This window comes from Diorhabda carinulata, chromosome 5 (genome assembly GCF_026250575.1).
Source record: "Diorhabda carinulata isolate Delta chromosome 5, icDioCari1.1, whole genome shotgun sequence".
In the NCBI taxonomy this organism is placed as follows: Eukaryota; Metazoa; Arthropoda; class Insecta; order Coleoptera; family Chrysomelidae; genus Diorhabda; species Diorhabda carinulata.
Genome location: NC_079464.1, coordinates 16,809,279 through 16,836,972, shown reverse-complemented (window position 1 = coordinate 16,836,972; position 27,694 = coordinate 16,809,279). Strand labels below are relative to the sequence as shown.

At 31.5% G+C, this 27,694-nt stretch overlaps 2 protein-coding genes across 2 annotated transcripts in view; one reads left to right on the top strand and one right to left on the bottom strand.

Annotated features, from left to right (window-relative positions):
• The window catches only part of LOC130894647 (katanin p80 WD40 repeat-containing subunit B1), a 168,822-nt gene that overhangs the window by 12,769 nt on the left and 128,359 nt on the right, over window positions 1–27,694 (bottom strand). The gene's annotated exons all lie outside the window — the stretch shown is intronic.
• Window positions 1–27,694, top strand: part of LOC130894650 (protein big brother-like) — a 109,254-nt gene that overhangs the window by 63,023 nt on the left and 18,537 nt on the right. Inside the window, exon 3 of the mRNA XM_057801589.1 lies at window positions 571–798. Within this exon, the coding sequence (XP_057657572.1) occupies window positions 571–798 (228 nt within the window). The remainder of the gene's footprint in view (window positions 1–570; window positions 799–27,694) is intronic.

Below are 27,694 nucleotides of genomic sequence, written 5' to 3'. Positions count from 1 at the left end.
AGGAATTACACATGTCAAAAGTATGTGCGAAGTTGGTGCCAAAAAATCTGACTTCTGATCAAAAGCTTTTGCGTCAACGGATCAGATTTCTTTGAAGCGGTAAAGCAAAAAACGGCAGAGCTCCTGAATGCCCTCACCAAAGACTGTGTAGCATTCGAATGTAGAATAATTTTAATAATTAAACTATATGTCGTAACCAGTCATTTTATTTAATAGCCAGACCTCGTATTTGTTTAAAGCTAAAAAATTATTGCTAGATACTAAATATTAACATTGTTCTTTCATTCCTTTAATCGATTGGTTGGATAAAAAAAGTCGAATTTTTATTGAGTTGTTTGCTTAAAATGCACCCCTGTCTATGTTAGATGTAAGATAGATGCAACACTTTAAAAATCCTGTTTACTTTAAGATAGTTCTCAACACAATTACTTAATTTTTTTCTTATTGAGAACAACTACCTACTTGCTTCTTATTCCTTGCAAAATGAGTATTTATATTTTGTCTTAATTTTTCATTTCCAAGTACAGTTTTTTAATTGAAAGTGTTGAATGGTTATTTCCCTTGTTTCAGGTGCATATCAAATCCAGTTTCATTATGAATGGCGTCTGCGTCAGGTGGCGCGGTTGGATAGACACTGAACGCCTGGATGGCGTCGGCTGTTTGGAGTTTCATGAAGAGAGAGCAGCACAAGAAGATGCAATTCTAAGGGAGCAAATAGAAAGATACAATCAGAGACTCAGGGAGTTCGAAGATAAACAGAGGGGCTACAGACCAGACCGACCCGAACAGGATCTTGAGGTACGTCACGGGATGCAGAGACAGTATATGAAACTCTTTTAATTATTTATATATAAATCTCTCTATTTTTCATTGTTGATAAAGACGATTTAGTGAAATTTCAAATAACCGAAAATATTAATTATACGTAGATATATTTAGTTTTTTCAAAATTTGAATTTAAAATACTCTTCGTAGTATCATATATACAAGTATTTTCTAGTTTTAATTTTTGACTGTTGGTAATTAGAGAGTGAATAATATCAAGTAAATAACTTGCAGAACTTATAGGTGAATAAATAATTTTTTTTTGGAAATTCTCATTTTCAAATTTAACTTCTTTTTTATGTAATGAATATTACAAAAAACAATGATCTAAGAAAGCTAATAAACTCAAAAAGAAATTTAATCAAAGTACTTGTTTTGTATAAGTGATATTTTTGTTTTTGTATATATAAATATTTTAAAAAACGAGAATGCTACATCATGTACCAAATAATAGTGAAAATAAATTTTGTTACTTATTTTGAATCCAGAAATGTTTGTTTTCTTTGAAGTAAGTAAGTAACTATAAATTTACAATTTGAATTCATTTTATTTGGGACATGTATTTGCAAAAAGGCAATATTTAGATTACACCCCGTGAATATAACGAGAATATTGTATGTTATTTAACATAAACAACAATTAATTAAATCATATTCCATATATACTCATCTTTTGATAGTGCTTGTGAAGTGCGATATTACTTTTATCTTATTTTTTTCTATTTCAACCGTTGCGAGGAAGCGCTATGATTCTAGAGAGGTAATTGGAGAAGAGCAAGTCGCAAAGATCAATTTGTAATCATATGTGATGTAGACCCATATATTATCTCTCCAAGTCTCTATGATGTAAAACTTGCAATGAATTTGATTATACTTACATAAGTTATAGTATAATATTACCCAACTGCACATTGCAGCTTGTTTATTTTGAAAATTTTACGAAAAAAATAACAGGAAATTCGGTTGATACTGCTTGAGCATATCACTTAATTTATATGAATTGGACACACTATGAAAAGTTAATAACTATGTACAAATACATGTTGAATCATTCTTTAACAATCTAGTTAAATAACTGTTCAATATTTTTATATATATTTTGGTAATTTGTTTGAATAATGAGTCATAAATAATTTCATCAACAAGTAAAAACTATGATTAACTATCTATTGTTCACAGTTATTGAAATTTGAATTGCTTTTCTAAATATGTAAATATTTTTATGTTTTTATTTTTAAATGAGTTTATATTGTACATATTTTTTGTATCAATATTATTATTGTTCGATTGTCGCGTATATTATTGTGTCATTAACTTAAACTATATATCTATCATATTTTATGGAGCATGATATTTGAATATAATCATACTTCTTGTGTGTTGTGAAAATTGGATTCTGCGCATATATGTAAGTGTAAATATTTTTCAAAATATAAAGTTTATAAGTTATCTTGTATGAAACCTAATGGTCTAGAAGCATAATTTATCATTCTCTATGTAGATATGTCAAGTTGGTGGACTTAGAAATCCCCTTGAAGATACAGTTGGTTTTTCAATTCACCCAAAAATGTTAAGAAACTCTAAATAATACACATGTAAGAATTGAACAAGTACATAAGTACTTATAGGTATTATGATAAACCGTTATAAATACTCAACGTTGAACAGGTTTTGAACAATTCGTTTTTTTATGATAAAATGCAAGGTGTATTAAGTTTCCTACATCAAGGGAAGCTTTATTTACCACACCTATCACTTTTTTATTATTTTTTATGTTTCATAATTTTGAAGAGTTTTTAAATCCCAATAAAACGATCTGTACGAAACCACTAACTGACTAAAATTTCATATAAATCTTTGGCCTACCTATTTAGAGCATTAACTAAATTTCTGCTAGCTCTTGCGGTTCCATCTACAAAATCTGGTAATATCTTCAGCTTGAGCCATTGACTTGTTGGTGATATCAGAAGCAACGAAGAGATAGACAGGCTTTTCGCGTCTTATAAAAATAATCAAATATTCTTGGTCTATAATTCCAATTACTTTTATGACGTAATATATCAGGGTTTTTTTTGGCGACATCACTACGTCTTTAATGCCGTTTAAAAATTGCTTTTCTCCACGTTTAGTTCCACATTACTCTAATCGTTATCGTTATCATCAGGTGCAAAATTATTTGTGCCATATACATCTTCAAAACCAGGAGGTATACAATTGAGTGCATTAAAAGGGCAAAGCTTGGTCATCGTTTGATCCCGTTCACTTTTGTGAACGTTGTAACTTTTGAAAACCTACTTTTGTTCTATTCGTGTAATTATTTTGCCAATATGTACACCAGTTTGGTCACAATTAAAAATTGATTGACCACAGTAGTCCAATATTTCATAAGTCAATTGCATTTTATTTAATTGCAGTAGTTTTTCGAGAGCATCTATATATAACTTCTATGACTGCCGCTTTCACCCACTCTGGAGAGGTTGGCTTTCTATCACTGGTTTCTTTTCCACGGATATACGTATCAACACTCCCTTATAGTAAGATTATTAAGCCTCCCATACATGCTCGATCTCTTAAAAGTTGTGAATATAGATTACTTAATATCACTTATAATAATAACACAAAGACAAAACAAAAAACAATAATAATGAGTTTTACGCTAACAAATCAACCGCCAAATTTGAAAGTGTATCAAGGCTCCCAAACTATCAACCCCTCCCAGTCTTCCCTATACTTTTTAAATGAAAGTAAGTAGATGAAAAATTGATTTTCTATATGAAGTTGTTACCACTACTTTTATTTTTTATAAATTTTCCAAATTTTTCTAGATTTCGGCATGTATTTATAAATATTTTTGTTTCCGCTGATAGAAACGCATTGTAAAATCAAAAATTTTGAAATAATTTTTTTCGTTGATTTACTTAGAGTATCAGTGGAATAGGAATGTTCATAATACAAAGAATTTTCTGTAAATTATTCCCCGTGGGGCATATGGGCATGTTAGTTTCAAATAAATGCATATTTTCAACCACGTAAATGATAGCGTTGCCGAATCTTTGAGGCATTCATGGAGTCTGGGCAAGATTTGTACAAAATCAGCGTTCAATTAATTTAACACCGTGAGCGAGGATGGGTTAATAACTAATTTCTCATTAATTCCGTTAAGTGTAAAAGAAATAAATATAAGTTACCATCTAACTATAATAGTAAGCTAAGATTTATATTCCTATCGTATAAGACATTGATTTGTCTCAATGTTTACAATTCTAATAGAAAAATTTTTTACCGATTATTTGTTTGTTAATTTGATAGTTAGTTTAATAGTGTGATTTATGAGATTGTAGGTTTCTTTTTTCACATTGGTATCCATACAAGATAATTTGTAGAACTATGTAACCACAAAACAAAACTAACTGAACAAAAATTTTGCGAATATTCACAGAAATACATATTTTTTGTGATAAGTATATTTCTATGCATGATAGAAAAATATTACTCACTTTTCAGAAATCTTGATTTCATATAGATTTGAAACGTTCCGATATAATATTGTACAAACAATTGTTAATTTTCTTAACATTATCGTCTGGATACGAGTTGCTGATTGGAATTCATTGAAGAACTATTAAGAAATCAGATGTTTCACGTACCAAATTTTGAAAATTAACTAAATCATGGTTGGAAAATATAATTGTCTCACCTTAAATGTCTAGATAACATCAAATCCTGTCATTCAGAGAGGTAAATACAACGAACAAGAATGAGCTTGCAAGGCAGCAAACACACGATTAACCGAGAGGTGATTACAGATATGAGACAGACACGAATACATTCTTGGAGTTAATAAGTGCCAGGCACCATCGAAGGCATTGCTGACATCTAAAAAGATGGCTCCAGGTTATTGATTACGGTTGAATCTTTGAGTGGTGCATCCGAGTATCTTGAGAACCTTATCTTCGGCGCTTCACTACCTACTAAATCCGTACTATTTTCTGGTAGGATCGTGGTTACTTCTAGGAGTTTCAAATCGTGAAGAGGGGGAGATGAATGAGCCTGTAGTTATGCGGGAACTTTTCTTCTTTAGTAAGATCATCTGCGCTTTTTCAATTGATATATATATATATATAATATTTGATCTTCACATTTCCAATAATGATGGCTGTAGGTAATACCATACCTCTTTTTGGTATGTTTTTCGAGGTATTGATATTAACTGATGCCGCTCCGCTTATGCACCTTTGTGTTAGAAAAATTTTAAATTCTGATGTGGCTTTGGTTGTCAGTTGACTATATTTGTGAACCAAAATATATTTGTCTTTATACATTTCAATAAAACTTGGGGGTGGGTGGGAAAGAATAAAAATTTCCAAAAGTTGATTTCCAAAGTTTGATTCGATGGTAATTTTATACTTTTGCGGTCCCCTCATTTTTTGGCTCTAGAAAATCGAAATATGATTTCGATGAATTTTTTTTACAATCTTCGGCGCATTTATGAAAAATAATATGGGAAATATTTCACCTTCAGATTTCATATAATTTTATGACTTTAAATGTGATCACAAAGGCATTTATTCGCATGTAATCGTTCATAACTTTTTTTACAAAGCATAAAACGCAGTTTATATATTTTTTTTGTTAATCTATACAAAAGAACGAACATTTTGAAAAAAAAATTGAAAAATTTTTGTTTGTTTATTCATTTTTTTATCTCTAACAGTCAACCTTAGTAAGATACCATTTTTTTAATTCAATTTTTCAAAATTAACTTTTAAAATTGTACACTTACAATAAGTGATTTTGAGAATCAACATTTTTGTATAAATTTTGCTCGTTTTTTTGTGTAGTTTATGAAAAAATATATAACAATTTCATTTGATTATTCGGAAAAAGTTATCAACAATTATGAGTGAATGAGTACATTTTCATGAAAATTTAAAGCTCTGAAACCAATATCAGTTTAAATTTTTTTATTCCCATTTTTTTTGGTAAATTCGAATATTTTATAAAAAAAATTCATCGAAATCAGATGATTTTTAGATTTCCTAGAGCCAAAAAAACGAGGGGACCGCGAAAGTATGAAATTACCTAAACAAGGAATGAAAATTCAGAAATAATTGCAATAAACGATTTAAAGTTATAGCTAACCATGCAGCATATTAAGAAATTTATAAAAATTGAAAAAAGTAATAGTATCGAAGTAGAATATTTCTATTCTATTAAAGTGAATGTTTATAACTTATATATGAATTAAAAGAAAATATCGTACTTCTGATCACTCTGTACAGGTTGTAGATATGGTTGGAAACTTAGTAATCTTTTAATATGCTGCATAACGTTTATTGTAAATATCTTGACTTCTATGCGAAACATTGAAAGCGACTTAAAACGATTGCTAGATATTTTTATTTAAAACTTTTTTTATATCTTCTCATGTTTTAGAGATAAGGGATTTTTAGGATCAACATGCTATACGATTCTTGAATATATTTGAAAATTGTGTGGCTATGCCTTCAAGTTGAATAGTGATATTATATTTAATTAATTTTAATAATTATCGTGTTTCGTGTTTGTTTTTAGCCTAGTTTTGTATGTACTGTTTATTTTGCTCATGCATAGAAATTAACTTGAAATTTTAATTTTTGTTTTGCTTGTTTTGAGTTTGTGTCAAGTACCTAAATCTATGTTATAATTCGTATACGAATAAATGGTTAGATTTTAATTTGCAGTTTTATTTAGTTACCCTTTTATTTACAGTTTTTCACTTGTTTCTTTTGCTTAAGCATAAAGGAAAAATGAAGACAAGACACAACACTGATAAAAGACTACGGCACGTTAACTCTTTCGTCAACTAATTTTTAAAAATTCACGAGTGTAATTTGAAATAAAACACTACAATGAATTCTAAATTTTGGTGGTTCTTTCTTATTGCGTCTTAAGCTAATCTTATAAAATGTACGGAAAAGACATAATAAAATGATATTTTGGTGGTCACTTATATCATCAATAAAATCCATTATTAATATTGTTGTATTAAAAATTCTGAGCCTGGCTCTAGCAAATTCATAGCTGGAGAAGTAAATGATAGAAATAGTAAAAACTGTAAATATTTCCCGAAAACAATATCAAGCAAATGAAATTTTGTGAAAATCTAATTAGAGATCAAAACGGAAATTTTATAAGTGTTTCCTAAGTAATCTAAAATATTGTAGTGGTCGCTTTGTCACTTCATTTTAAGTCGAGAAGTTCCTATAAATATGTGTGATAAGCCTTGTCCTCAATGAGATACAGGGTGTTGCATTGCTTGTAACAAATGAGTATTGACTGTAAGTGAAATTTATTTCTCCTGGTGACGCCACTAGAAGTCATACGAAAGAACATGCTTAGTCTAAGAGACTTTTGAAATAATGTTGTCAAATCTAAAAACTAACGCAAAAACCGAATAAGGAATTTTAATCATACGGACTTTTTGAGTTAACAACGATGCCTGCGTTTATAGTTCTTCCAATTTCAATTGCATATTATGAAAACCCTTGCCGACAATTTTGCTTGATCTATCATAGGCGTAGATTATGAATTTAGTATTTTTATGAATACTTTGAAAAATTTTTATATCTTATGCGAGATAGTATTTGTTAATAGGCAATCGAATCATTATAAATTGGACGGCATTTTACGCCGTTATTTAGACAGTCCTACTTGGAACTTGGAAAAAAGTCATTATTATACATCGTTAACTTGCCACAACATATTAAATTATAAAACGTAAGTGGACGAGTAAAATGTATCTGCCTGTAAGGGTACGAGTTCTGCAATCTCTTCACTCATTCTGGAGACTGATTACATTTTCGTAATTCTGATTTTACGTTTGCCCATATGAATTTCATAGGGTTAAATATGAAATAGTAAGGAGCTGGTCCGAGAAGAGTACGACCCTGTTCTTTGCACAGCTTCTCCATATAATAAATTTTCTTTAACTTCAGACCTTTAATAACAGTAAGCAATTTGTTTATTGGACTTTCTTTACGATCACTGACAGGAATAAAGAACGCAATATTTCTGTTTATTTAAAGAAATTTATGACTAAAATGAATATCACCGAGCCACGCCACTGCTTATCGCAGGCTGTCTGGCAGAAATATTTCGAAAAAACTGTACAGACGCCTTCCGACAGCTTCGATCAATAGAAATGCATTTATGTTCACGATTCGATGTTCACATTGGTGAACAGTGAAGATGATGAGTCCACGTGAATAGACGGTTTGTTAGATGTCGCTAGTATTATAAATTCCACCGAATATATCGATATCTTGTAATGTAATCTGTGAAATGAAATTTTTCGGCAATAAAGTAGCTGAAACGATTATATACCTGAAATTTGAGTATAAAGGACGCACGAGCTTCCAATAATGCAAAACCAGCTTTTTCCGGCTAATAAGATGATAGCAACGGTGCTTCGAGATTCCATTTGTGTAATCATTGATTATTTAAAAAAAGGGGATGATACTATAACTAGTCAATATTATGATGTTCTGATTTGAAAAAAGGACAGCATTTCCTGATAGAAAACTGCTTGTTCTATGATGTCAAAGTACCTGTCCATTCCTTCGCTGTTGTTGCAGAACAATTAGTCAATTGAGTTACGATTTCTTCCGCTATAATCACCTGATTTGATTCACTCGGAACACTTTCTCATCCGATTTCAGACTAAAATTTCTTGGTTCTTTTCATCAGTCAGTAAACTGCAATTGAAGTTTTAAAATAACGGGCCAAAATAGAAAATTCTAAGATTGCTACAAATTATGAGGTGTCACTAAATTTATGGACGCCTGTGCAGCTTTTTGTCTACGAAACCGTAAAAATTTTTGATTACCTCGATTATAAATTGTTAATTTTTAGTCTATCAATTTAGACCAAGTTGAAAATCACTAAAATTGTTTGAAATACAATTGAAAATAAAATTTGAATATTCCCCATCATTTCCGTGTATGAGGAAAAGGTCAATTTAGATATTCGGAGTTACATAAATATATGAAGATATACTTTCTGCGTCAAAAGTTGTCTTCATGACAATAAATTTTTTTCTGCTAATCATACCTTCCCATTCCGCTTTCTTTGGACTACCTTGTATTGCTTACTGATAATATAATTTTACGTAATATTTACCTGTAAATTGTCTTGAAACTTGCTAATAATTAGTCCCATTGAAGGACAAACACCCATTATCATTTAATCTTAATGTAAATTATGCTTTCATCGCCGAAATTTCAATCACTAAGGTTTATATCCTATTTAACTTTAACATGTTTAATGATTACTGATCTATGAGCACATAATTATCCTTTTTTAATCTTAAAATATGCCTATAAACAAAAAAATATCAATTTGAAATAACCAAATTACTGGAGTTCATAAATCATTATATTTTATAGATCTTACGTATTGCTCAATGTTTAAAAAATATAATTCCAATTTTTGAACGTCTGAATATACGAAAATTTTTCAATGAACCATAAATATAGCTCAAAGATCACTTGTACCTTTCAATTTACAACGTCAGTTAGTATCATAGGTACTTAACTTCACAGTAATTGTACTATGTAGGGCTCTAATAAATAGGGCCGAACATCACTATTGTGTACGAACTGACCGGTGCAAAAGGGGCCTTTTTCGCCCTATTGTATGATTGTTTGACTAAACAGGATGCTGAAATCAATGCTGCAAATAACTGTAATAACATAATGCCCTTTTTCAATCTATCGACAGATGATTTATTGGCGAGTGTGGCCCTATAAAGCACCATACATCTAAAATTTTATAAAGAGGCGATACTGAATTATTCTGTATAATATTTAGACATTTCAGGGAAATTTATGATTTCCGTATTCAGTGATGTGTTAATTTGTGAACGATGACAATGTGAAAAGGTTACATACAAAATAGATTGTCTTGAATTATATAGAAAGTTCGCTATTGCCTAAAATAAAATTACTATAAAATCTGAATGCTATTTATAATGGCCACACTTCTTCTCCATAAATGTAGTAGTTTATGCGACTAGTGTTGATATGATGGCTATATAAACAATCCGTACTAGTTGAAAAAACGTACACTAAAAAAACTAGGAAATATACATTTTATTATACTCGAATATTTCTGTATTCTTTTTTTTACCAATCCAATTTTATATTTTCACTAATTTTAGTGACATACACTTGCCACATGTTTGTAGATGATTTTCTTTTCTTAAGCTCGCTGATATTCTCTGCGTTAAGTAGATTTTGACTCTATTTGGATTATTATCTTACACCGATAATAATGTCATTTTTTTATCAACTAACTTGGTTGTTCTAATTACGTTTCCATTACCGATTTCCAGCCCACGAATTTGTTCATTGTTGAGAAATTACCTCCCGTATCTGCAAAGATAGTGACTCCAAATAATGTAATGGATATGCCCTATAAAAATTTGGACAAAATTTGAACATTGGTGATGATTGGTGCCAAGAAATAATGAAAAAATTTAGTCGCGATGCTTTAGACGTCTATGAGATCGTGACAGGCGACAAATCATGGATCTATGCATATGAAAGATAGATAGATAGATATATAGATAGATAGATCGTAGACCACGAATCATTCTCCACTACGACAATGCGAGCTCTCACACCACAGTTCGTTTTTGAATAGTCAAAACATCGAATTGATCCGTCGTATAGTCCTTGTTTGGCACCCATTGATTTCTTATTATTTTCGCAGATCAAAAATACATTGTGAAGTCAACGTTTTTTTACATCTGTAAGAGAGGTTGATGCATTCAAATCACATGTTTTGGAGGTACTTTAATCGGAATGGAAAAACTGCTTCGACAATTGGTTCAAACTTTTGCAAAATGACACAGATTATATAGGAGGGTGCATCGAGCGCACATTTGCAGGTAAAAAGACGGTATCTTCAATCCCTGTGTTTATCTTGAAATAGTTATTACCGCAAATAAAAGATTATAGTCATAGTCTCCTAACCTAACATAACCTTTCTTAAATTATAAGGATTTTTGTGGAAAATTCAAAATACGCAGTTTTTTAATTATTTTAAATCTAGTACCAAGAATGCACTCATTCTTAGAAAACATAATTTTTTCTATCAATTTTTGTTCAATATTTTATATAATATGCTCATTTTAGAAAATCTTAGATGTTGCTGATGATTTTTCGTTTTGTCTTAATGATTATAATTATTCAAAATTTCGTATGTTTGTCCATCTCTAGGACTCACTTTGGCAGATCACCATGCAAAAGTGTATTGATCTCAATGGAGAATATTTATAAAAAAAAACAATAAAGCCATATCCCATTATAAATATTTGTTTTCATTTATCTATCTCGAAACTTAAGTAGCAGCCCTCGTACCACCATAAGTCATAAATACAGATGTTTTTAATTTTATATTCTTGCTGTACTTACACCAAATTCATTATTAAAGTTTTTAACAATGAATAGAATTTTTTGAGATTTTGAAGAGCAGGGCTGTACACTGATATATTTTGGATTCAATTAAAGTGTTTTATTGAATTAACCCCCTAGGAATGCTATTATCAACTCGTACGCTGAACTTATATAGGGAAGGGTTCGCAACCCCTCGACTCTATCAGGATGAAGTACGTTAAGTTCGATAGAGCAATTTGACGCATTATTGGATTATTGTTTTTATGCAACTCACATTTTCTTATTTATATAGAAAGATTCAAATTATCTTCTGTTAATACATAACTGATTGGTGTATATAAGTAACTAGTTAATAGTTTACATACTACTCAATAAAAGACAAATCTAGTTAAGGGAATTTTCAGCTTCAAGTTATTATAGGTGATAATATTTTGTCTAAACCAGAGACAAAATTTTCTCGAATCAGGTGGGTAAAATATAATTTTCCTAACACACAGCAATTATTGACAATTTGATCATATAAAATATGGATAAAGCAGGACAATCTTCGTGGAAATAGATTCGACTCTCCTGGCAGGTGGAAATGTTATGACCTATTGCTGATTTAGGAAGCATTCGATATCAACAATTATTTTACATTTCGCCATATTCTAGCCCGCTTTGCTTTTTGAAAATCGTATGTGGCACCCGACGATTAACAATTTTCTTTTCAAATGAAGATGATCATTTGATATAGAATTTACTGTCACGAATCGGACAGTAAAGTTGCCTTAATCGCTTGATAAGTGCTTGAATCTTCTTCGATCATATGTAGTGGTATCACTCCCTCTGCTACGGCGAAGGGCTATAACCCTGTCAAGCATCAAAGAAAGTAAAATCTGGACGGGCATAGCATCTCATTCTTCTCGAAAAACAGTTTGGAGCTAAGTTAAGAAACTAGGAGGAGGATAATGACGTCTAGCACGCCTTTCTAAATTATATCACAAATGCTGTATAGGATTCTTATCGGGAGATTATGGAAGCCAATCCAGAACTGTGATTCCCACTTGCTCCAAGTATTCGGTAACAATTCTGGCGGATGTGGACTAGTATTATCCTGCATTAAAATGAATTGCTCACCGATAAATGGAGCTCCCTGGTCGTCTTCACATTTTGTCTCAATCGTCTGAGTGGTATAGACCAAATCGAGACTCATCCGTGAATAAAACAGTTCTCCATTGCTCCGAAGTCCAAGGAGAATACTGATCGGCAAAGAATCGCCTTTCTCTTCGATGCTTTTCCAGGAGCAGAGGCCGCTGCACTGTGTTTTTCGAGCCACTTCAAGTCTCCCGAACCTCAGGTACCGTTAAATGTTGGTCTCTCAATACCTACTGCGTAATAAATTTATCGTAGCTACTAGTCTCCTGAAAACGCCGGAGTGCATCGTGATTGGTAGACTTCGCTACCCCAAGCGTTTCGGCAATGTACCGTAAAGGTGATATCAGATGTTTCATTTTTTATTCATTTCTGTCTTTCGGCATTCGGCATCAATCATTCGCATTCCGAATGAACGAAAAATGAAACTTATGAACATGAAGAGAACGTTCTCTCGAGTTCGTTTGATGACATATTCGAGGAAATGAGCGAATAAAGTTCATTTTGTGTGTGTCTTGGGAGCGTGGAATGAAAAAACATTCAATTGAGTGATCATTCATCCGAATGAACCGAAAAGTGAACCTTCTGATATCATCTTAAGCTCCGGCATTCTCTGGCCAAGGCATCAGCTCGGGCTATGTCAACATTTGAAAAAATTTTAATTTAAATTTCAATTTCAAGACAAATAAATCAAATCTGAGTTTTATCTAATTGTTTACTAATCCTGAAGGGATTAGTTCAATGGATTTAGACCCTACATTCTCTGTAATAACTAGAATACCCACAAAAACAAACACTTGCTGAAAATTAGTTTTTAAGAAGAAAAATGTGAAGTGTCTGGTTTTACCACTAATCAATTTAAAATGCCGTGTTGCCATCACTTATCTTTTTAGCTTCGAGGCATGCTATAAAAGAGAGTAGCCTTCGTATCTGTATCGCAACACTACTACGAGGAATAGTGCATCGTTATATCACCCAGTAATACCTCATCTGACTGGTTTTTATGTTTAAGTCATTCTTTAATAATATGAACATTATCGTTGGTTCGATGACATGACTCTCGTTTTTAAAATGATCCTCCCGTTTAACAACAGAGAATTGGAGTTAGTATATCAATGTACATGACTTTTTGTAAAAATGTGTCAGTTTTTTGTCAGTAATCGAAATCATTATATAATATCAGAGAATATAGTAGTGCAGGTTGAATATTAGAATTTATTTTAAAATATATGGTTACATTTAATAAACCTGACATTAAATACTCAAAATAGCCTTTAGTTATAAAGAATATTAAAGAGAAAACTGACAAATTATACCTACAAAATTACTGGTAATAACATGAATCATTACACATATGGTAGATTTATGAAAAATACTGAAACATAGTCAAATAATGGCAGGCCTCGAGGTAACAACCGTTAACATATGTATGCTTATTCAAAAACTTACCTAAAATATTCAAATACATAAATATAAACACAGCAAGTTATTTTAAAAATATTCGAAAGATTAAAAAAGGAAAATATTCAGTAATCGGATAATGCAATCATAATAAGAATTGCTGAATTAACTAGAGTAAATACATTTTACATTTATCGAGTAGTCACGAAAAGGCTTGATTTGTGTTGATGTAATCAGTTTTCAGAACTGAGTAAAGAGGTTGTAGAACTCGTAACGAATGTTCTAGCAGTAGACCGCCAAGAGCTTTGGAAAAACTGTGTTGAACATGTTATGAAAGAAGATTGGTTTGTGGTATAACCCTATTTATAAACCTTCATAATTCAATGAAATGATGACTCTAGTTCAGACCATTCTGATTACCATTATGATTTATAAAGATACTATAGAATGTTTTCTTTTCTTTTTCTGAATCGACCTAGAAGAGGTTATGTAGATATCGACACCTGGACAACAACAAGGTAAAACGATGAGGTCTTATTGTTATTATGTTATTACCGAACAGAGCTACAGAATGAAAACATTGGAAAAAATTGTACTAGTTCATACTAAAGCGGTGAATCCGTTGCCTTTCTGTCTGATTTCAGTAAAGACCTGGTAATGATTTGGAGGATACATCCATCTCCAGTATTGGGAGGATTAAGATAGCTTCCCAAGACCTGTTATATTACAGGCCGCCTCATAAATGAGTTACTTTTAAAAATATATAACAATTGAAAACATAGAATACTTATTATAATGATATTGAAACACCAAATAACCAAAAAAATGTTAAGAACATCTGACAGTAAAGAGATAAATAGGGGAACAAATTGATAAGTGATTAATTAAAGCTCCATTCTTTTCAATCACTTTTTCTAATCTTCTCGGCATAGATTGAATTTAATTCCGACTAATAATTCCATTTAAATGAAGGTCTTTCCATCCTGTTTCAATGGGTTATTATAGCTCTCATTGATTTCTAGGACGTAAATTCCTTTGGTTTTGCTTTTATCAGCTTCCTCAATAAATTTTCAATGGGATTCATATCAGGTCTATTTGCCGGCCACGATAAAGTCTCAATATTGTCATCTAACCGTGCAATAAGCCTTCTACCTACATTGTCCACATTTCTTGAAAAATTACTTCTATAAAGAATAACTGAAGACTTTCCTCCACAGGAGGATTCATACAAAAACATTTGACAGTGCAACAAGTCCACCGCCTCACGCAGAAAATAAATAAGTTAAGTTGAACAAACGGAAAAACCACAAGAAAATAGTGCCAAATACTTAGGAATTCACCTAGACAAAAAACTTAAATGGAAACAACACATCACAAAAAAAAGAAAACTTGATATAAAAGCAAGAGAACTACATTAGTTGATAGGGAAAAAATCCAAAGTCTCACTTGAAAAAAATACTTATCTCCAAATCTGTCATCAAGCCTATATGGACATGTGGAATAGAGCTGTGGAGCTGTGCTTCCAAATCTAATACAAATATTATTCAGAGATTGCAATCTAAAATACTCCGTCAACTAGTAGACGCTCCATGGTATGTAACAAATCACACCTTTCACGTGGACCTGGAAATGCCCGTACAAGAAAGTAATCCAAGAGATGATCATCAAAAACCACAATACTATAGAAACCCACCCAAATCCACTACTAGAGCAATTGTTAACTCCACGAAACGCGAAAAGACTGAAAAAAAGTTGGCCAATAGACCTAATATGAGGTATAAGAGGTTGTATCACTGGATGCAAGCCTCACTAAGACATTATAGATGTTAGATCATCTAATACTCGCGAGTAAATTAACCCATAGAATGTAAAAATAAATATATTGTTTTGTTGAAATCATTGATGAAATATGCGGGCGGTGTGTTCAGGATAATTATCATGTTGATGAATAGTCTTGTTTCCATCATAAGTTTGATGATAGGCAACATAATATTGTCTAGAATATTGAGGTAAGCTTCAGAGTTAAACCTTGCACCAAATCTCCAACAAACGCCAGACCCATTGATACTCATCCAAGCCCAAAAATTTACTGAATATTTGCCGGATTTATTACTACCATCAACATACTTTAATTCTTGACTTTGGTGGTTTGTAAGCGCGAATACTTGAATGCTTTTTCGTCTGTGAAGACAACTCGCTCCCAAAAGTTCATATCACGACATATATAATTAAATGCAACCACAACTATAGATTGTTTGCACTTATTTGAAAGCGATGCTTTCCTAGCATTTGCACAGTTTTTTAAATCCGAAGCTTTAATTCGTCTACATGCCTTAAGATGAGCTAATGAAAGGTTTGTTGCGTAAGCAGCACTAGCAGCCGATTCAAATAGGTTAATTAATGTCAATTAATCATTGCAACATCTTGTATGTCATTTGATATTTTCCTTTCTCTAGAACCAACCTTTCATCGCTTCTTTACCCGTCTTCACTCTGGCTACGGTACTCGCATTAAGCCATCTTCCAATAATGGCATCTTCCTGTATTTCAGTTAACTATTTCTAATCTATTTTAATTTCTTCATCAATTCGTTATCCGATGACACAACTTCCTCATCAACGTGTTTTTTCTTATTTTCATGAGACAGAGATGCACCTGTCCCAGAAAACGTGTTCCTTCTTCGGCGTTTTTTAATTTTTATAGAATTCATATGATTCCCACGAGTAATGCCGCAAAATAGGTCCGGCGAGGCAGTGCGCCCTTACCTCGCTAATGCTGGATACTCTGGGAGGTCGCCTGGTATCCCAGTGGCACCGTTCGAGACTGTCTGACATGCAGCCATTCATCCCATAGCCAAGGTGGCTAACAACGTAGGATTGCGGATTCTTTTATCCAGGTTTTACTCCTTTGATTTTTTGATCAGTTTCTTAGTTTCACTCCTCCTTCCCCGTCATCACGGCACGGGAAAGGAGGAAGTTACTGAGCCACTCCACCGCCACATCAACTTAAGTAGGTGTATTAGTATGTAAGATTTCTTTTTCCGCAACTGCAACAATTTGAGGCCTATAATCTTACGACATGGTTTCAACAAGATGGTGCACACCTGAATGATGTTCTTTTCAAGAAATAAATTTCTCAGATGTATATTTCAAATAAAATAAAAAATTGTATGTGGATTATTTTTAGCTTCTTTATTATTATTTTTCCAAATTCTTCAATCTTTTCAAACCTTAAATTTCCAGTCAAAAACATTAAATAGCTCTTCATTATGGTATAAATACTCGATGGTCAAATCAATGATTATGGTTAATGAGAATGTCAACAATTCCCGTTATTTTAAATTAATGGTTTAGACTATCATCCAAACCAGTTGGAGGTACTAACAAAGGAAGAAGTTGAAACATTTATGAGAGACGCCCCAGACAAAGAGGTTATCGAAGGGAAGACATTTATAATTTAGAAGTAGACGATGTAGAGGATACTGGTTCTCAGTTAGTGTGGTTCGTATTAATTTCACAAAAACACATGTTCCACGGATTTTTACTGTGATCAACAGCAATCCGGTGCAATATTTGGATGTGTTCAGAAAATATAAAAATTTGCGAAAACGTCTTGCACTAGAAGCACTTTTGGTAGGCTACAGACAAGGAAAATGAGTAGGTCAAAGGCCTGGAAGATACACTGTTTGAGGGTCACCTAAAAAACTGCAGATTTCCTCTTCTTGAGTATCCAAAAAAGTACAGCGGACATTGCTTCAGAAGGACTTTGTCAACGCTGTTTGTTAACGCTGGGGCTGATATCAATGTTTTAAAACGGCATGGTGGATGGAAGAGTTCATTAGAAGTGGAAGGATCCGAAGGTTTAATACAAGAGGGTGAAACTTCTGTACAAGGGTTAAACCAAAACCACACATCTCAGCATTAAAAAAATAAAATAAAAGTTTAGTTATTGATGTTAATTGATTTTTTATTGCTAATTATTGAATGGTGGAGTCCACCCGAACCTTACCCTTAGTAAGTCCAGCGTTTAGCCATGTTTCATCCAATTAGTAAATTTTTCTATTTTTTTTAAGATATTCATTAATTTTTCTAAGGTATTTAAAAGTTATTTCTGCTTTTTCTAATAATGTTCCTTTCTCATTAACTACTCTCAGAACTTTATCTACTGTAGGTTTTTTGAAAGAAAATATTGTGCACAGTTTTTCTAATAGCGCTCCTGTCGAAATCATCTATTAATTTGTTAATTTTTTTTTCTTAATGGATACTTTTTTGGGTCGGCTACTGAAAGATTGGCACTGTACTCACGAGGGATTCGGTAGGAGTAGATACTCCCAAAATATTTGCCGTTTTGGAAATAACAAGTCTTGTCATCATTTTCTTGCTTTTCATTTTTATAAGTATTCACAATAATTTGTTTTCCGCTAGCGTTAACAACTTCTGTTTAATACAATTACGCATGAGACAAATATCACTACAGTACGATAATACGATGCTTCATCTTGATCTAAAGACCTTTATAGTGGTGCGGCGCTCGCTCTTTCCACGCGGTATATTATCGTGCCACTTATTTACACGATGCCACGACGCGTTTTGCTCTGGAACGCTCACGTGCTGATCACGCACTGATCATTGTTTTGGTTAAATCTTTTCCTACATCTAATTTAAGTTATCAAGACAAAATACGAAAAGTCTGATTTCGTTTTCCATATTAGTTTATACATTATGGCTTTTACACTTGAATAATAAAATTCATTTTGTTCGTTAGTTGAACAACTGATTGATAAATGAATGCTCAATCCAAACGAACATTTGAGTATACTTATTATTATTTTTATATATTTGACTAAATACCTATGTCATTAATAGATTCTTGTTTTTTAATAGATCTGTGAAAACACAGTTAATTAGACTGTTTTGTCCCCTCGTTCGGAACGAACCAGTTTTAATTATTGCAAGATCACGTATCGTATCCGTACAACGTGCAGCTCGATTTATTCATTGGCATCGAAGGAAGAGAGAAAAGGAGCGCCGCGTGCACCATAATCGTCTGAATAATAGTGTATGACACACCCTCGCGTTATATTCAAAACAACGCTTGATCCATGCTAATGAGCAAACAATTCTGAACAGATCCTGCTTTTCTTTTCATCACATTCGTTTGTATTTTTTCCAGTTTAATCACCTTCTACATGTTTTTGTTGTGAGTAGATACTCAGAACATGATATGCATACATATTTTTTTTAAATTATAAACACACAGACTGAAAAATAATTATTTATTACTACTACTACAGATACTGTGTCTGCTAATAAATTAGGTGGCATATCCAATATTGAATGCTAATTTTTATTTTAGACCGATGAATGATAAAAATAAATCTTATCTATTTTGGAATGGAATAAATAGAAAAAATTCAATTAGGTTATTTGGGAGTGAAATTGGATTGCTAAATATATCGCTCTACGTGTGACCGTCTGAAAGTAATCAATTATATAGGTAAACAGATACCGAGTACCTCAAACTGCAGAATTCCTATTTTAATATTTAATCTTCGATATAAGTTTATACGAGTTTTTCGAAATTAAACAAATTTTCATGATCTACAAGATACCATGCCATTCTCTATATTAATAATTCTAAGACTATTTTCCTTTTCAAATATGAACTATACCTCTGAACCACACAGTCAACTAAATTCTATAAAGCCGTGTCTAATTTTATTTATAAAGAAATATTGAGTGCTATCAATAATTATTACTACAAATCCCAAATACACCAAAAATTTATACATCTACGTTATCAGCTAGACCAATGTTTGCATTAATAAATACTTCAAACACCAATTGAATCTCTTACACTTTAAGTTAAGTGAAATCCTAACAAAATCTTCTATCTATAACAATGAATATTATATCAAGACTTCTTCACAATTAATTAAACTTTTAATAACGTGGTATTACCACAGAATTATGTTTTCTTACGCTTAAATGTAATATAACTCAGTTATGTTTACTTAAATATATTTAAAACACAAATCGACTGATTTTTAATAATTCAACAAATCTTTGGGTTCTTCAATGTGCCCTATATTAGCAAATGATGTAATGGATTATATTTTGGAATTTATTTTAACTGAGCTATTCTTCGTTAAAAATTATGTGGATGATATAATTTAACCCTTACATATAATTAAATTGATAATTTAATATTTTACTTCAATAGATTCGATCCTCATATATAATTCACTATAGAAAAGGAAAATACTGAAATACTTTTTATGGCACTAGATTTATTAGAAACGAAGATAATAAAATTTTAATTGACTGATATAGGAAATCAACAAGTACTTAAATATATATCAATTATCATTCATATCATCCATGTAACATCAAGATTAATTCTATCAAACAGAGTCCTTCACATTTCTAATCCAATATTTCATAAAAAGATGAAATCATTGAAATCGTTATTGTATTGTGGATCTTCTTTCACTTCCTTGTCCATATTTCTCTATGCCTGTGTGATTTATTATCCCCATTTAATATTTTTGCCTATGCCTTTCCGCCCTCTGTTAATATAGTTTCTAAATATCCATACTTCGTAATTCTTACCACTTTTATTATATTTTGATTCCTTTCTTCACAATTAATAATCTTTTCTATTACTTTAGTCCATATTTTTACTATCTTCTGCTCCTTATTTCTAAAATTTCTCATCTATACCAAATCATATGCATATATATTTTCAGATTGACCCATAACTAATTAGTTCATGGGCTTAAATTATCTTCCTATTTTATTCCTTTCCTTATTGAGGTCTTTATCAAGGTCCGTTCATTCTAGTTTACGAAAGGATATTCTTAAGTCAAGAAATCTACAAATATCTGATCTTTTTCTAGTTTCCTCTTAATTACTTTATTCAATATAATTATATCTTCATCAGGTTATCTTTGCCTCAATTTATGTCTTCTAATCTTTTTCTTAAATTCTAGTTTATAATGTGTACTATGGCTCTATGCGTCTTCCCAAATGTTTCATATAATGGTCTTATTATTAAAGTTTTTCCCAGTTACATATTCTTTGTTCTATTTCCTGAATCTATATTATCATTTCTAGAGCTACGCTATCTTCTACACATGGTTTTCGTGTCCTTTTTTATGTGTTGCTACTATTTCTGTTCTCTGTTGAACCTTACTTCCTGAATTAAGGGATCACATTCTTTTTGTTTTCACTTCTCCTCAATCTTCTTATCTATATTCAAAATTCTCAATTTTCTACCTTATGTGTTTTTTTCCATCTGCTAGTTCATATTTGGTATTGTCTATTCGCATATTTTCTTTGCAGCTATTCAATCCAATCTACCCTTTCTTTTTCTACTTGTTAGAATTTCTTCTCAAGAAAATAATATTTGCTATATCAAACCTTCCAATATTAAGTGAATAACTGGCTGTGCTAGTCATCTAATGATGAATAAAATGAAAAGAATCAACCGAAATATATTGACATGCAGTAGCTTTTTTATTTTTTAATTTCTCACTGGATCTCTTTTCAGCGGGATACGTTAGCCAGAAAGTTTGGTACAGGTGTGGGAAAAATTAACCTAATTTTTGCTGAATAAAAATTTCTGCAGATAAATATTTCCACTATCATTAACGTATTTTACTATTGAGATGATAAAATATTAATTACTTAAACATTTCAAGTAGCACATTCCGAAAATACAATGCCTACTATAAAAAATAATAAACTCTGTTCTGTCGCAATAATAAAAATCTCCCTCCTATTTTTCCAAAATTAAATTCCTCATCACATGAACGGAGCCGTACGCCCTTATTAGTCGCCTCATGGGGGGCCCAGGGTGTTTCCCCTACAATATCCTTCACTGTGGGGTCTCTCATTGACATCTGACAAGGTGACGAGGTGAAAAATCATAAAAAGGGGGCCGATATTTGTGTTTACAGAGCCTCCCATGGAGATTGAAGTTTAGACACGTTTTTGTAACTGTATTTTACATTTGAATCAAAGCATATGCGACTATATCAGAATAATAAGCTAAGCAGGGTATGGGAAATATTGAGAAAAAAATTTTACCAGATCATACCTTGAAGAGGATAAATTCCTTCAAACGTATTTTTTCCAACCATACTAATAATAATTTTGATGCTTAGCTATTCAAAAAACAAAAACTGCATTGAAAGAAATAAAATTATCCGGAAAAAAATGATAAACAAATATTCAAGAAAAGGATAAACAGACACTACCATCAATTAAAAAACAGAACAGAAACGTAACATCAAAACATAAAATATTTTTCCTTACCACAACAATCAAATTATTTATATATATATCAAATTATAAATATGATATTAGTATAAGTCATAAAGGACATAATGCATTATCTAAATATTTCACTAAATTAAAATTTAAAATGCCAAAAAACCAAAGAAATAATATTATATATCAAGTGCCTTGTACTAATTGTGACGCTATCTACATAGGGCAGATGTCTCAGTATTTAGAAAATAGACTGAAAGATCATCAATACAACAAAAAAATTCAATTATAAATATTCAAAAATTCTTGGAACGGAATCTAATACTGGAAAAGAGAATTTTTAGAAATGGTTCACATTCATAAAAACGAAAAAGCTATAAATGATAAAAAAGACTTCAATAATTTGAGTAAAATGTATAGCTCTATTTTGTAAATTTTAATAAAACTACAAATAATTCGATTGACTAAGTACGGCTACATAATTAAGATGTGAGGACTAAGGAAAAATTAATTTTTTCTTATTAGAACATTTTCTATTTTGATTTTATTCTTATTTTGATTTTCATGATGTAGGTGATCTATTTATTAATATAAATACGCAAATTGTCAGTATCAATACCATATTTTGAATTAAAGAAAAGTCGAAGCGTCAAATTTTATCTTCGAAAAATTATTAAAAAAATTACTTTTAAAACAGAATAGACCTAAAATCAAGAACATAGGTGCATTAATAATTTTTAATTGTAGTTTCCTGTGAGTTCATTTATAGAAAGGTGATTGTACTTTATAATAATAACTGATAAAAACAAAAATAAAACAGAAACAAAAGTAATCAGATAAATACCAATCAATCAATTTTGTAGATCGGTGACCGACGGTAGCCCACCAAGAAAGTTATAGATAAGTCAGCTGCCTGTATCAGATTATTCCAAAGTACACAAACTGGAAAACGAAAAATTTGTTATAAATGAATAAAATATAAGAAAGAAAGAAATACAATTTGTCTGTGAAAGGTCTTTTCCCGTGTCTAGAACTATTCCCTAGAACAAATTAAGCCAATTTAAGTGAGCTTACCTCAGTCCAAAGTCCCGAAATGCGGCATTGAAGTTGAAATTTGAGTTGATGAGTTGATTATTTCGATTATAAATTCAAAACGGTGTATGCAATTTTGATTGAATTTAACATAGTCAATTGGATTATTGAACAAACATTTAGAGAAATTTCAAAAAAATATTAATACAAGAGTTGCTGCTTAATTTTTGACAAATAAAAACCAATATTTATAATTGGATATGTTTCTCCATTAAGATCAATACTCTTTTACATTTGATAGAACCAATTGTCGGAGCGTATTTTCCACTCCGATATAGGTACCTTCAAAACATGTTGAACGCATCAACCGGCTCTTCAAATGTAGAAAAACGTTGACTTTATTATTGATCTGGAGGAAACAAGGACCAATAGATTTGACGTTTTTATGATGAAATGTTCATGCAATATTAAATGGATGCGAGTGGAACTAATGCCCAAGTATGCCTCAAACTCACGGTATGTCACTAGGGATTAAAACTCGTTCTGAAAAAACATCTATATTTGCATAAAAAACATCATTGGGCAAAAATATCGTCGATATGAGAGATACATCAATGTTATTGCCGATGTTTTATTTTTTTAATGCTTTATCAACCCTTGCATTAATGCATTTGACTACATTAAAACACATTTGATTCCATAAACGTTATTTATTTTGAATTTAATAATCTTGAAACAGAGTTAAGAAAAAGAAGTTTATTTAAATCTAGACTCTAACAGCCTATTTCTTTCTTGAATAATGGTTGCTCCAGCTTCCAAGAACAATCGCTCACTTGGGGCAGACTTTATAACGATACCTTGCGAATTTGAATTCATTTCTTCCCAATTTCAATGGCATTTTTATTGGTGTTACAGGAGTTGAAAGGTACATCTGGATCTCGGTTTCTCTGATGTAGCCCGATAGTGGCATAGATGTAGCAGATGATTTATTTTTCATATTTCAATATGTCGGCTGCTTAAGGTACTTCCAAATGTATATATATATATATATATATATATATATATATATATATATATATATATATATATATATATTTTATAAGAAATATATTTTATGGAAAGAGAAAATGATACCTTACGAACGCAACACTCTGTATATAAGTATATTAGTTCCATTAAGTAAACATATTATGTAAGGAATGTTCAATCATCGAAACAAGTCGGTAGAATTACAAAGTTTTCATTGTAAACTTTTTAACGCCATTTCTGTTTTTACATCTCTTACTTATGGGGCTTTAAAAAACAACAAAGTACCGACATCTTCCTGTTTTCTATTAGCAATAGGATTTTTATACCAGTCTCAAGATTGTAATCACGGCAAAAAATGGAAATCTAATCCCTACAATGGAGATGTTTTGAAAAGAGGGATTAAATCTTTTTAGGTATCATAGTAAATAGATGAACCGTATGATATAAAAATTGGAGCTGTATGCTATGCATTTTATTTTTGAAGGGCTGCATTAATATCTATATATTTCGACGAATATAATTCGATACCCATATTAATTAAACTATATTCTCAATTGTTCCAATATATCAGCTGTTGGGATTTCCAATGAGTCGAATAGTGGTAATTATAACTTGCTATGAGCTACTGATCAGTTATACATTTTGAATAACCAAAAACTGCAGTCCTCAAACGAGGTGGAGCTGAAGTTTACTTATAGTACTTACTAGTAATATCAATTGCAGATTATAAAAAAAGCATATTTTCAAAGCTGAAAATAAGACACTTGTATTCGGTTAATTTTTTTCTGCGACACATTATATTTTCCACCAAGAGGCTCGGCGTGGAAAATCTTAAAGTCAAATGAATATCATGAAAGTGTGTGGGGGCTTTGGTGGCCGGGATAATAGAATGATTTCTACATTAATATCACAAAGCTGATCGACTTGACTTGAATAGACCATATGATGCATTTGCAAGAAATTTTAGTCACTATTCGGTGTTGGCAATAAGGAACTTATTAAGAGATATATTTGACTCTGAATTTTGAAAGTTGACATAAAATTTTCATGAATAACTTTTGTTTTACTACATGAAGTCATTTGAAAACAATTATTATATTGCTGAATATGAGTTTAAAAATGTTTAAAATCTGGTCCATTTACGGAAACCAATGAATGTAATGTGGTGGTGTTATTAAGTGGACTGTAGTTATTGAAACGAAAAGAATGACTGATTCACTATATTTTTACCAAATATTAGAATTGTACAAAGTACAAAATTGACACATGTTTACTCTACAAACTGAAAAACGAATCTGGCTTCTCAGCCAGAAATTTTAAACTCAGCGTTGCCAGATTTGGCCGAATTAAGATTTTACTAAAAGTTATGGAGTTTTAGGGAAATATCCAAAACAGGTGGTACCAATAGTGTCAATTTGTCATGACCGCTCGCGCAACATAATCCATGAGCTTCATTCTTAAACTTAATTGCTTTGCAATATTGACATACAACGTTCATTGGTCCAATAGCAACGATGTGCTGTGAACTGTACTTGATTTCTACGTTATAATTGAATGCGGCTCGAAAGGGATTGAACGCAACATTTCTATGTTGTTTATTTCGATTCCGTTCAACTTCATTCCGCGCTTCGTGTTGCTCGTCAGTTTGACTTGCTCTTGTATGTCTTTGACTCGCAGTCTCATTGCTGACATTTCCAAAAACGAAAATTCAAACTATAAGTTAAAGAAAATTATTGTATTCTTCTTCATAACCGAGTATATCACTTATTATGTAAGTAACGTTCATGTTAGTGTATCCAAACTTACCAAAACTCCATATTAAATTGAACTCTTAATATTAGGCGTAATTGCTCTGAACTAACCGTGATGTACACTAAGAAATTCAGATTTCTTATATTCTTTATGTGGGAAATAATAAATTAATTATTTTACATGTTTTTTATCAATAAATACCGATCGAAGCATTCAGTTTTCTACATCCTTTTTAATGATATTTACCGCACGCATTCTGTCAATTCTATGTCAAACGTCATAATATTACACTAAAAACGTTTATATTGTCCAAAGCGCTAAGGTTAGATTAGAAATTAGTATTCTTAAAAAAATATTCTCAAAATTTCTAGTTTTCGGCGCCATTTTTTGAACTTTTTCTTTCATAAGAACCTTCTCCTGACAATAACCAACACAACAAAAAAAAATAATGAAATCGGTCCAGAGGTTCACGCATGATGGTGTGACCTTCAGAACATACTTGTGTCAAAACTGCACCTAGTACGGTCCTTTTCAAGCGAATGCCTTGTCCATTGCCGTCGCTTTTGCAGTAAGTACTAAGCAAAAGTTTTAACGACAAAAACTGTTAGGTTTCTATCCTTACAGCTGTCCTTATAAATAATTGTACTGTTGTCATGATTTCAAGATTGTGTTATTGAGATTAATACTATGTATTTGTATATGAGAAATGAATGATCATAGTGCTTTCACTAATAGAAAGTTTTATGGTAGTTTAGGCTACATATGGTGACTTATTGTTAACTAATACTCGCTCTACGCAGGGATATTCTTATTTTTCTTAAAAGATGAAGTCAAGTCGTACCCATGAAGTCAAGTCGTACACATAAAGTCAAGCCGTACACATGAAGTCAAGATTTTTTGGACAAATAACTGCATTTATGAATGAAATGAGCGTTTTAAGCACAAATTGTATTATATTTTTCACAATTTCGGGAAAATGTAGGATTTCTAAAAGTTTCAAACTTATATGACATTGAAACAATTGCAAAACAAAGAGTCTCTTACAATTTGAGTTGCAAACGTAAGCAGAGTAGAGATTCAACCAGTAATCATTTTCACATAATAATAATAATATATTCATTTTTTATCATTTTTAATAAGCGCTTTTCCATTTCCATTTTTTATTCATTTGACTAATTTTGCTCACTATAAGTGAGTACTTCTCACAATGAGGCTCTAAAATTTGTATTGGATGTTGTTGTTACTATGTTAATTTCAACTTCATTCGAATTAAGTTTAATGTACAAATGTTACGAACGGATAGTTCAACTTAAGACTTAAAAATGTTTAACAATCAAAGTAAAATCGAAATGATCCCTTATCTTCAAAAAATACGAATAGATTTTAGATTTTTACCTTCGAATATCAGAGTCTTAGTTCTGTGAATTGGTGCAAACAGGTGCATATAACATGAATAACCAACTTTAAATACGAAATCGGATTAAACGAAAATCCCTTAATAGTAAGCTGAGATAGATCATTGAAATGAAACGGTAAAGCATCCCCCCAGGAGAAAGGAAATCAGCGTGGGAGACGACAGCATGAATAAACAGATTCTGTTCACATTAAAGTGTTGTCTCGGGGCTACATTCAGGGATAACGAATAACGCTACTGACAATTGTTGACTAAAGGCTTTATCGTCGCAGATCGTCGCCTCTGGAACATATTTCAGGATTTATGGATACAGGCATATTCACAAAGAACACATTTTCAAAATAAATATATACGTAGTACGAGTGAATTCATTATTTCTTGAATGAATTTTTTTTCT